The sequence below is a fragment of the Ambystoma mexicanum genome, chromosome 9 (assembly GCF_040938575.1).
Source record: "Ambystoma mexicanum isolate Mex_15411 chromosome 9, UKY_AmexF1_1, whole genome shotgun sequence".
Taxonomy (NCBI): Eukaryota; Metazoa; Chordata; class Amphibia; order Caudata; family Ambystomatidae; genus Ambystoma; species Ambystoma mexicanum.
Window position 1 is genome coordinate 928,748,962 of NC_090931.1, and position 12,719 is coordinate 928,761,680.

A 12,719-nucleotide genomic window follows, 5' to 3' on the forward strand; every position below is an offset into this window, starting at 1 on the left:
GGGACCTGTTTTTAGAGAGGGGGCTCAGACGCCAGCTTGAAAAACATGGCTCCTGCTATTTTTAGCTACCAGTGTTGGAGGTCGAAAAAAAAAACAAAAAAAAAAACTGTAGTTTGTTGTAAAACCACTGCCACTTTTCTATTAAAGGGTAGCATTGGACTGCTACGAGTTTCTAGACACAGGGATACTAGGTAACCCTTCCAGCACTCCATTGGAAGTTAGTCTTTAAATTCCCAGCACACACTAGTAAAGTCAATTTCACTTTACCTTCTCTGGGAAACAGTAGTTTATCCCATAGAAGGTATTTAAACCGTGGGACAGTCTAAAAGGCTTCCCTGTGTCAATGCACTGAGGGTGCTGCAGGACACATGAAAAGATGATGCCTGTGGGAGTTATCTAAAACTCCATAATCAAAGAACACGAGGAAAAACGCATAAAAATACGGGCAAGTGGGGACAAAGTGTGTCACACTCCAGGTTAAAAAAAAAAAAAAAAAAAAAATCAAGCCCTCAAAATACAGCAAAGTTGCTGGGGGTCTCTAAGGTGAAGGGAATTCGCACATTTATGAGAATTCTCCCCAACACGGAGCCATTTGCTCCTATACTGAGATCTTGTCTAAGGTTTTCTAACCGCCTGGATAATACGTAAACTTTCTAAAGATTTGAACTCGGGAACCAGGCCGCCAAGCTGAATGATTCTGGGGAGGGGTGCCACATCTGCTGATCGCTCTGGTGAAGCAGGTCGGGAATCAGCAGAAGCCTGATCGGCGATCAGACCGACAGATGCTGAAGCTACGAAAACCAGAATCTGGCTGGCCACCAAGGGGCTATGAACAAGAGTCCACTTCGTGTTCCCAAGCTTGCATAGCGCCCAGTGAATCAGAGGGGGAGGCGGGAAGGTGTAGGCCCTCTTGTGCCACAAAAGCGAGAGCATCCCCCAGGGAAGAAGATACGAGCATGTTCCTGGAAGCATAAAAAGGAAGTTTCCCGTTTGATGTCGCAAAGAGATCCATTTCTGGAGTGCCCCAATGGCGAAAAAGGTCAAAGGATCTCGGTGTTTAGTTCCCACTCGTAGCCGACCACCACACGTTGGCTGAGAGTCCGCAGTCACATTCAGTTGGCTCGGAATGTGCACCTACAGCAGCCAAACACTGCTGAATGGCCCATTCCCAAATCTGAAATGGCTAGATCTACAAGGGGAGGTGATCTGGTACCACCCCCTGCTTGTTGACGTACAACATGTATACCGCATTGTCTGTGCGGATGCAGACCGCTCTGTTCATTATCACTGACTTGAAAGCTTTGAGCACCAAGAAATATTGCCAGAAGCTCCAGATAATTTATGCAAAATTGTCTGTGCTGTGGCAACCACAGGTCGAAAACCTGAAGATGCACCATTGTCGTGCCCCACCCGATAAGGGAGGAGTCCGTCGTAAGGGTCGCTTCAGGGGAGGGCTCCTGAAAAGGAGCGCCCACCGACAGATTGCTGGAAGATGACCACCATAGGCGATATGCCATCAGGCAGGTTGGGACCAGAATCATTGGTGTCCGGGTCCACTGCCTGAAGCCAGGAACTCCTAACAGCCATCTGTGCGAGTCGCATTTTTAGACTAGCAAAAGGAAGAGCAAGCGGGCATAAGGCCTAGAAGCCTCTGGAACCACCAGGCCAACATGCTCGGACAATGAAAACGTGACACATGGTTAACAGATCCGCCATGTCTCGTCAGAGAATTCCCGCCAGTCCACCGACAGCCCAAGACCAAACAGGAGCTGAGAGACTGAAGATTGCTCGAGGCTTGCACTGACGAGGACTGCGCAGAAGCCAGTCGTCCATATATGGATACACATGAATACCAGTGTAGAAAAGCCGCGATGACCGACATCTTCGTGAAGAGACGGTGAGACCAAAAGGGAGCACTCTGAATTGGAAGTGCTCCTCTCCTAGGGAGAACCGCAGTTATTTCCAATGCGGGCTCTGCATATGTGTCCTGAAGGTCCACAAAGCTGAGCCAGTCGCCCTTCTGAAGAGGGAACTTTATTTGGCAGGGCGTGACCATCTTGAATTTCTCTTGGGGGAGGGGGTGGGGGAGAAAGGTTGAACTGGGAACGGTCTAGAATGGTGCGCAGGCCAACCTGGTTGGGTATGGGCACTGTAAACCGATTAGTAGAAGCCCTCTCCTGAGACTAGTCTTGTGCGAGCGCCACAAAATCATTTTGCAGACTTTTCAGCAGAGAGACTACCTGTCCCTGAAGTGGAGGCTGAAGACCGAGAGAAAAACCGACCGTGTTGCAGTCTCCGACTGGAGTTACCTCTCGGCGGATCAGTCCTACGAGACCTGCGGTCCTGGAACCCTCTGAAGCCGGAAGGAGGAGGACCGAGACTGGGATCCAGATCTCAGAGCGTTGACTGGGGGGGGGGGGGTTCACTAGCACAGACAGACTTGGCAGTTTGCGTGCTCGCCTTAGTCTTTGTAAGCTCGTCATCCGTTGAAGAATAAAACCCGCTCTTTGCCATCAAAAGGCAGGTCCAGCACTTTATCTTGGACCTCCTTCGATAACTTAGTTGCATGAAGCCAAGCTTGACGAGAGGTATCCACCCCGAGCATGAAGCCTCGAGCTGAGGTGTCAACATGGTGCGCAGCAGTCTCCAGCATATCCTGTGCCAACACCCTGGCGTCTGATAAACCGCTTTAAAGTCTTCCAGCCTGTCAACAGTAATGAACTCCTGGAAGTCAGCCAAATCCCTCCACAGTTTCAGATTTGCTGCTGCCAAAATGAGCGGTGCGTTAGCCTGACGCAATTGCAGCACTGAGTTGGCAAAAATCTTCTTGCCCAAGGAATCAAGCAACTTGTCTTCCTTAGCCAGAACCTGGCCTCAGCTGCTGAGGTCGCAGAGGCTGGCTTGGATTGCAGAGTGGCAGCCGCTACCACCGTCTAGGACGGAAGCAGGCATGACACCAAGGCTACTTCCTCAGAGGAGTGAAGCCTGTAACAGGCGTTAATTCCTTTATGTGCAGCCCAGTGTGGGGTTTATACCAGACCTTGAGGGCCTCGGCCAGGACAGCCCTTTGAAGGAACAGGCCGGTATGTTCCTGTGGAGACAAGGTTAAAAACCCCTAAAGCACCCCTTCCTGCAGCACGGGTGCCCCAGGTACTGGTATGTCAAGGAGAGACATGTCCAGTACCTGGTCGTAGAATGCTCGGACAGAGCGAGGCTGGTCCTCACTAGTCTGGTCTGCCTCAGGATCCGCCTAGTGCATCCAGGTCCACTGGCTGCAATACGACCAGCGTCAAATTGAGGTGGGCCAGAAGGCAGAGCTGCTGCCAGGGAGACAGGTGCCATGACTGGAACTGTTGGGCAGGATGTGGTATCAGGTAATATCCCCATATATATGGTCGCCGTAAATAATATCTCCGGGAAAAGGTTGTGGCGATATTATTTGGGTGACCATATATAGGGGGACAGGGGCAAACAAAAAAATTGGGGGTTGCGGTGGTGTCCCACGCATGTTCCATGCAATAATGTCACCACAAAAAAACTGCCATTTTTCGGCGATATTTTTGTATGGCGAGATTTTTGTGGCGAGATTATATGGAACCCAGGATGTGGCACCCGAGAGCAGATTTCCCTAAAAGTACTCCCTCATTGGATCCGAGTTCATAAGACTATGAAATTTCCCAAAAAAGGCAGCCTCTGCCCACTCCACTGCCTAAGATCTCGGCAGAGGCCGCTCATTAGGGGCAGAACGCCACAAAGTAGTGAGGAGGGCTGCCAAGAGGGCCCGCCACCAACCGGGTCCACATAGACCAATGGGGCAGATGTAGGAGGAAGCGAGACCAAAGTGGTAGTGGCATCCAAGAGGGGCCAAACTGATTCACACTGTTGCAGGGAAAAGGTTGTCTACCAAAAAGAAGGTTTGCAGCACCCGCCATCGATAGCATGGGTGTGAGGGAAAAATCCAAAATGGCCACCATAGACCACACAGGAAGGCCCGCCATTTTGTGAGCATCTGAGGAGAACTGCATCACATGTGGAGATGAGACAGGTGACTCCACAGACTGTCAGGGGACTATCAAAACTTTAGCCTTGATACAAGTATCCTCGGCAGAGCCGGTACTATGGGGTCTTGGATGTTTACCGGACATCCTATCCCTTAAATTACCCTCAAAGAGGAACCTCAGCAAAGCCGTTAACAGGAGTTACGGTCAGCGACAACTCCCTGTGCCCCCTGAACAGAACCGGTAACACCGCGAGCACGGGAAAGTTGAGGAATCCACCTCACAGACAAGACCTTAAAGGTCTCAGTTCTGTTGGTACACACCTTAGCCTCAGTAAGAGGAACCGCGGAACAGAGTCCGGCCTTTATAGCTCACTCGAGGGGGGCCCTCTAACAGTGGTTAGATACAGAAAGTCTCAACGGAGGCCTCAGGGCGCACCCCAGTGTCTGTGTGGGAAGCTCCAAACAAGGAGACTTCAGAGCGAACACTGGTACCAAACGCCTCAGCACGACTATGCTGGCTACTGGCACCTTATTGGTGAACCCCGGGACGTGATCTGGTATCGGCAGGAACCCTCGGAGAAAACCCTGGTATGCCTATTAGGCCTACGAGGCACCTCAGGAGAAACCCTGGTAGCAGAGCTTTTGAAGCCCCTCCCGGACCTGTAGTACCCCAGGAAGGAGTCCCCTGAAATATAAGGAACTTACCAGGCATTTTATTTCCGTCGAAGAAGAGTTGAGAATGCAATGGAACAACTCTGGAAGATCATCTCCCACTGATCAAGATGCTGCTGAAGTGCCCGGACCAAAAGGGAGTCGCAGTAGAAATACGAGTCCCAACGGTGATGCGGTCCTAGACACTCCAGAGAGAATGGGGATCCGTCACAGTGAAACGACGTTCGCAAGAGGAATAAGACATACCCCAAACGATCAAGCACAGATGGAGGACTATGCGACCGCAGCAGGAGAGAAGGACAACAGGAAAAGAAAAAGGTCTTCCCGTGATGCGAGTCCAGCCCCGACCACGCGGAAAAAAGGACTGAAGGGCGATGGGGAGCTAAGGAGGGTGGGGTTCTGGCCGTGTGCAGTACCCTGCGTAAAAAAAGGACAATTTTTTCATTTGATGCTTTTTACAAAAAGTGCTCCGGTCCCATCCCACAGGACCAAATGTCCCTAAGGTATGGAGGAAAGGGGACGGGACGTACGAGTATGCCTTAAATATCCTTGTGTATAAATTATTTATATAACTTTACATGCTCAAGTGTTTAATTGGATACTTGTATTTACTCCTTTCATTGTACAGCTCACATTACCACTCTTAAAATAAGCCTGGCTGCTCAATCACACTACCAACTTGTGTAGTACAGGCCTATATTAAAAGGCGAGTTACCCAATAAGAGAAGTCTTGTGTAGTCCCACACCAGTTGGACTGCACTAATTCTTAACCAACGATACCCCCCCAGCACTCCACATAAGGTGTGGTGTGCAGGCTCACTATATAAAATGTAAAGGGGGATGAAAATCCCTCTTTACCCAGTAATTCACTTAAGTACATTAAAGCGAAATTAACAGGGAAGTCCAAAGGGGCAACCCAGCCTGAGCACAAATGTTATAGGAAACCAACAGCAACCATACACTATGGAGACTAGGTGAGGGGGGAAAAAAAATTCCCACTCACCTAGAGACAGGGTAAAATGATTAAGTCCAAGTTAAAGTTCTGGGGTTGACCGGTCAGGACGATTCATCACAAATACGAAAATCTTACCCAACATAGATCATATGTAAAGTAGTGCATATTTTTCAGCACAATATTTAGTTTCTTTGGACTAACTGCACCTGCCTTTCCACAAGTGATGTCTACCAGAGCTGGGACCATCTTTACACTGTTTTCAGCTTTGGGAGAGATGGTTTCACGCCCCCTAACCGAGGGCTATGGAAAAATCTCACTAATATTTGTATCAATACATTTCTAGTTTGGAATGGAAGCGGACCCCATTTTATTTTAAGGTGTCATTTCCAGTATTTTTGAAATGTGGCTTTATGGCCTGGTTTACAAGTAAAGTAAATTCAGATTAATTTTAACGGATGCAAGGATTATTGGAACATGGGAGTATGAATAGTAAACACATTTGGGCTTTAAAGTGATCGGCCATTTGAGGGGTGATTAAAAAAAACAAAATAAAAGGAGGCCGACTGTACACGCGAAAGGTATAAAATCAACACAAGAAAAACATTGGAAGGGACATTGCTCTGTAGCGCATCATGGTTTTTAAAAGAAACAAAATGGAAGACCAGAATAGATCAGTCTTGAGCATCAGGATCTGACATTGTCATTTAATAAACCTGTTTTTACATCCGCTCACAAAATTTGAAATAACATTTAGTGGAACTTACTGGAGCAGCTGGGTATTGTGGAACTGGAGAACTGTACACCATGGATGTTAGGTGAGAATTTACCACCTGTGTTGCCATTTTTCTGAGGGCACTGCAAAATCGGTTAAAACATTTAAATACTGCAGTCTTTGTGGAAAAAGCATGGTTGCGAACTTGCCATATTAAGCAACACACTCATCACCTTCGATGTCACTCTTAAAATAAGCTTTCCATATTTCAAAGAAACAGCAGAAGAGAACTTATTGGTCACCGTGTCATACCATCTTATCAAACAACGTAGCTTGCAATAGTGACTAAATCAATATGAAATCAATGCAGAGCGGATACGCAAGGCCTCAAATAAAGAACAAATTACTTGCCTCTCAGTAATGCTCTTTTCGATCAATGTTCCTGACACGGATTTCTCTTCAGGGAGATTGTATCCACATCGCAGCTTCGGGAACCTTTCCGCCACCAGGGAGCGTAGCATTGCTCAGAGATGGCTCTGCTCCGCTTCTACATGCCAGACAGGAGGTCAGAGCCAGTATATTTGAGGCACTGTAACCCAGTGTTAGGAAAGAACAAGTTACTTCTTACCTGGTAACGTTCTTTCGATGGGATGTTCCTCCGACGTATTCCTTACCTTGATAGATCATCTCCAGCTTGCTGGCCTCGGAATTCTTTTCAGTAGAGGGTGCTGCGCGTCGATGTCCCTCGACAGCCTCCGTATCGGCGCCAATGTCATCATGGGTATAGACTCGCGCAGCGTCCATTGCTCAGTTCCGTTTTGACGTTAACAGTTTTACATGAATTGGTTAGTGGCCCAGAAGGAGCGCAAGCTGTAACCACAAGGGAAGTTTTTTTTTTTAAACTTGTTTTTATTGATTTACAATATTAAACATTATGCAATTTCATTAACGTCAACCACCCCTATCCCCCCCCCCCCCCCCGCCCGCCCTACCCACCCACTCTCCGGAAGAGAAGGTTATTGTTCCTTTTTAGTTTCTCGGGACCAGTTATGAGGAAAATATGTCTGTAAGTCTTATGTTGTGCGGGCACCATTGTTCCATGTAGTCTGATTGCAGATATTCTAAGACCCCCACCCCATTCCTTCATGAAGGATCCGCTCGAGCCCTGAACTCGGCGAGTTATCTTTTCCATGGCCATTTGGGACCAGATCATGTGCAGCCAGGTGAATATTAGTGGTGGGTCGCGCTTCTTCCAGTTCTGTGCAATAGTTGCCCAGGCCGCTATGACCAGGCCCATGAAGCTGCACCATTGTGCTTTGCTGCATCTCCTGGCCTGTTTCTCTTTCCATCCGCACAGCCACACTTTCTCTCCGAGCTGGTCTGCATCCGGGAACATCTTTTTCATTTCTAGTATAATTTCTCTCCAGAATCCTTTGACCCCTTGACAATCCCCACCAGATATGCCTCCAGGTGCCGGTCTCGGGGCATCCCCTCCAGCAGCAGTCAGACGATAGTGGGTACATGGAGTTGAGCCTTTCCGGTGTGTAGTGCCATTGAGTGACTATTTGTATCCACATTTCCCTAGTCTGCACTGCTCGTGTCGATTTTGGGATATCCGCCCACAGCGACTGCCATTGGTGCCTAGGCATTTCCTCCCCCAGTGTTCTTTCCCATCTTTTCATGTAGGCCCACTTTATTTTCTCGTCTTGTGTGTTGATAAAGTTGCAGAGTGGAGACTAATTTCTTGTCACCGGCATTAGCTAGGAGGAATTTTTCAAAGGTGGTCAGTTCCCTGGTGGCAGCCTGTGTAATTTCCGGCGTAGTAATCCAGAGTTTAAATTGTTTGTATTTATACCCATCTGCTGGAGAGATTCCATAGCGTTTTGCATTCTGCATTTATACCCATCTGCTGGAGAGATTCCATAGCGTTTTGCATTCTGCAAATGTTCCGACTACGTGGTCTTGAAACATTTCCCCAATTTTTCTGCATCCTGCGTCCTCCCATTTCTCGAACGCCCCCTGCTCCTGTTCTGGTGGGAATTTGGGGGTTCCCAGAGATAGGCGTGAATGGGGCTGTAGCAGTGGTCATGGTGCCCTTTCTGGTTTGTTCGTCCCAGGCGTTCAGTGTGGTTTTCATTATCTCGCTGATGCGGAGGTTTGGGCATCTATGTTGCTTGAGTTTCCATAGCATATTCTCAAGTGGGGTTCTCGCCACCGCCCTGTCTTGGGTTACCCAGATGGTTCGTTGGTTGTCCCCCAACCATTCTTTCAGCACCCACAGTTGGGCCGCTTGGTAGTAATGTTTGAAGTGTGGAAGTGATAGTCCCCAGTCTCTGATATGCGTCGTGAGGATGGTTCTTGCTACCCTCTGGGGTTTTCTGTTCCAGATAAATGACAACACGGACTTATATAGCGCCTTGAAGAACGAGTTGGAATTGATATCGGGAGAGCTTGAAAATAGTACAGCAACTTGGGAAGAGTGTTCATTTTTACTGATTGGATTCTTCCCCACCATGAAATCATAAGCGGGCACCATCTTTCTAGGTCTTTTATCACTCAGTAGTGGGGGGTAGTTCTGTTTATATAGCGTGTTCACCCTGTTTGTAATTGTTATCCCCAGGTATTGGATTCCTTCCTCCGCCAATCTCCGGCCCATCCGACCCACCTCCCCCCTCCAGTACCCCCCCCCCATCCCCTTCCAAGAGGAGGATTTCCGATTCTCCCGTTTATTTTTAGGCCTGAGATTTCCACGAATGCTTCCAGCACTAGCAGTGTCTCCGGAAGGGTCTTCATCGGGTCCTCAAGTGCCAGAAGCATAGCGTCTGCATAGGCAATGACCTTGTGTTGTCTGCCTGCCATTTCTATCCCCTTGATGTGGATTGATTAGCAATGGTTCCAGGAAGATAGCGTAAAGGAGGAGGGGGTGGGGGGGGGAAATAGCAGACAGCCTTGTTTTGTTCCCCTCGTGATAAGTACCCTTTCCGTAATTTCCCCATTTACCGCTATTCTTATCGAGGGGGAGTTATAGTTGGCCTTGATCATATTTATGTATTGGTTTCCGAATCCCATGTGTTCCAGGGTTTTAAATATAGACCATTCCACCCGGTCAAAAGCCTTTTCGGCATCGAGTGACAATAGAATTGCTGGCGTGTGTGTGATGCCCATTTTCTCTATAAAATGAATTACCCTTCTGAGGTTGTCGTGTGTTTGCCTGCCCCGGATAAAGCCCGATTGGTCAGGGTTGATTAGAGAGGGGAGCAATGGGGAGAGCCTGGCCGCCAACATTTTCATATAAATCCTGGAGTCTAGGTTAAGCAGTGCAATGGGTCTATACGAGCCGGGGAGGGGTCCTTCCCGAGTTTATGGAACACCAGGAGCTTTGCTTCATTCATGGATGGGGTTACATTTGCGCAGTCCTGAAGGAATTCAGCAGTCTCGTTAGGAAGGGGGCCATGTAGTCATCTGGACCAGGTGCGTTATTTGGGAGGTCTGCGATTTTGGCTTCTTCAGGGATTTTTGGTATGGGGAGGGACTTGAACTCCTGTTCAGCCTCGTTTGGGTGTTCTGTTGCGTATACATTTTGGTAGAATGCACTAAATGTCTCCCCAATGTCTTTGGAGAGTGTAAGGGTCTCTCCCTGTGTGTTTTTGATGTTGAGAATAGTCATGTATTTTTGCTTTGCTGAGAGTTGCCTTGCAAGAAGTCTGTCTGCTTTGTTGGCCTTAATATAATATTTTGGCCTTAATATAATATTTTTGCCTTAGGTATAGGAGAGATCTCTCCGCTTTAGTTTCAGAGGTGTTCTAGTTGTGTCTGAGCGCTTTGAGTTTCTTGGTGGGGTGAGTCAATAGTTCCTCTGGAATGTCTGAGTTTCTTTTCAAGCTCTCTTCCCCCCCCCCCCCCCAGCATACCTCTGTCCCTGGTGGCCTTTAAGGTGATCATATGCCCCCTGAGAACTGCCTTGAACGCCTCCCAAACTGTTCCCATTGGGACATCGTCCGTATCGTTCTGCTCAAAGTATTTGTTTATTTTGTCCTTTATTGCCTCTACTGTAGCCGGGTCCATCAAAAGGTCCTGCGGGAGTTTCCAGCGCCAGAGCCCCCCCCCCTCCCTTGGGGTCTGAATGTCTAACCATAGCGGGGCGTGGTCTGACAGAGATATGGGGGCCTATTTCCATTCCCTGGATCTTGCCTAGCTGCCCCACCGAGACCCAGAAGTAGTCGATTCTCGACATCGTATTATGAACGTGCGAATCGTATGTATAGCCGTTGTTTTGACCCATTAGCTCCCTCCATGCATCGCATAGCGCCATATGCTCCATTGTTTGAGATGGTTGGATGGAGCGCCCTGGTTTTGGGGGCCCCCCCCCCGAACTCCTCTCTACCTGTGGATGCCATGCCATGTTCAGATTGCCCCCCCCACGATTATCTCTCCTTTCGCAAATCCCTCCAATCTCCCCATTGTTTCCCGAAGGAATCCATCTTGGCCCGCATTTGGTGCATATAGACACAAGAGTTAGCTTGGTGTTGTCTAGCATGATATTAACGAATGCATATCTCCCGTCTTTGTCGATATGCTGGTCTATGAGAGTAGCGACTTGGCCACCCTTTATGGCAATCTTTAGCCCCGCTCTTTTCCCCTCTGCATTAGATTGTGCCAATACCCTGTACCCTCTAAGACCTATCCTTCCCCTGTCCTTTACTTTGATGTGTTTCCTGGAGTAGCAGAATGTCTGCTTTCTCCATCCTGATCAAATTCTCTAGTTTTTTCCTCTTCACAGGAGAATTCATGCCCCTTACATTTAATTTTAGTATTCTGGCCTTACCCATGTTTCTGGCCCGGATTGGAAGCCCTTTGCGCCCTTATGTGAAGGTGCCCTCTTCCAGCGAAACCCACCCTCCCCTCCCCCCGAACACCCTAGCTCCCCCCCCCCCCCCCCCCCAACTGTTTAACAATAACCAAACTTTGATCCCGAAGAGGGCCCAGGTCCCTACGGTAGTCATGGCGTTGCGCCAATCGCTCCTTGCCCTCAAAGTACTCGGGTCGTGCTTGGCGGGGAGTCCTAAACCCTGCATCTTCTTTGATCCTTACTGTGAGTCTATACCTGATCCCCGGCCGGGCCGTGGATGGAAATGATCTACGATCTCGTCCCATGAGACGAGATGGTCTCATCAGGATCAGGGGGTGGTGCAGTTTTGTCGTCACTCTTCTTTGGGCCTAGCCCTATTCCACTGTTGCCGGGTCTCCCCCCACCCCCTTTACCATTTTGTCTTTTTTCTGCCTTGCCTCCACACACCCTCTCGGTCTTTTTGGCGATTCCCCTCTTGCCGTCTTATTACTGCGCTCAGCCTCCTCTATCTGTACGTCCATTATATGAAGTCCCTCTTCGCAGGTTGACACCCTCCTTTGCTTGCATTCCCACTCGAATAGTAGGCCGAATGGGAACGTCCACTTGTACCTTATTTCTTTTGAGACCAGTTCTCTGATCAGTGGGGCCATTTCTCTCTTTTTTAGTAGAGTCGCTGCTGCCAGGTCTTGATACAACTGGATGTCTACCCCGTTCATCCTTATTTGATCCATTTGCCTTGCCCTCCTTAGTAGGTTCTCTTTCTGTGGGTACGAGGATAGCGCCACAAGCACGTCCCTGTGTCTTTCCCCGGAGGCTCCTGTGCGTTTTGGACCCACTCTATGAACTCGGTCTATTCCTATGGCTTCAACATCCTGTGCCTCAACTATGTCTCTGAACACTTCTTGCACTGCGTTCTTGAGATCCCTATCCAACACTGTCTCAGGCATGTTTTTAATGCGGATGTTAGATCTGCGGGATCTATTTTCCAGGTCTTCACATTGAATTTCCAGGTTGTGGGTTAATCGCACTAATTGTTCTTGTGTTTCGATTATCTGTGTTGCTTCCTCTTTGACATTTTGAACTATTTTTTCCCCCATCATATCGGTCCTCTTCTAATTTGGCTAGGTCTATTTTTATATCATGTACAGCTTGCTTCATGTCGTGTCTAAGTGTAGCGAATTGGTCCTGTATCGTTAACATAAATTTGTCCTGCAGTTCTACGAACCAGGCATGCATGTCTTCCTTAGAAGGGGGTTGGTTGCTTGGTTTGGGGGCGGGGGGGGGGATGTCATCTGTTGTGGAGTCTTCCTGTGCTCTCCCCTGGTGCTCACTGGGGTTTCTGAAGCCCACAGTTGTAGAATGCTTGAGTCCTGTTTGGCCGCTTGTGGGTTTGGTTGAGATGTGCCCCCCCCCTTTCCCTTAGCTTTAGACATTGCCCTCCTGCGGAAGTCTCTTTGTAGTTATGTGCTCATCTTCGTGGGTTACCACTACGGCCAACTGTCTATCTTTTGGGTGTGGGGGGGGGCAGATG

The 12,719-nt window shown here is 48.7% G+C and overlaps 1 protein-coding gene across 2 annotated transcripts in view; it reads right to left on the reverse strand.

The window, feature by feature from the left end:
- RBM45 (RNA binding motif protein 45) overlaps positions 1-12,719 on the reverse strand; it is a 148,013-nt gene that overhangs the window by 51,456 nt on the left and 83,838 nt on the right. For both annotated transcript variants that reach the window (XM_069616112.1, XM_069616113.1), the window contains exon 8: positions 6,392-6,482. In XM_069616112.1, coding sequence (XP_069472213.1) covers positions 6,392-6,482 — 91 coding nt within the window. The remainder of the gene's footprint in view (positions 1-6,391; positions 6,483-12,719) is intronic.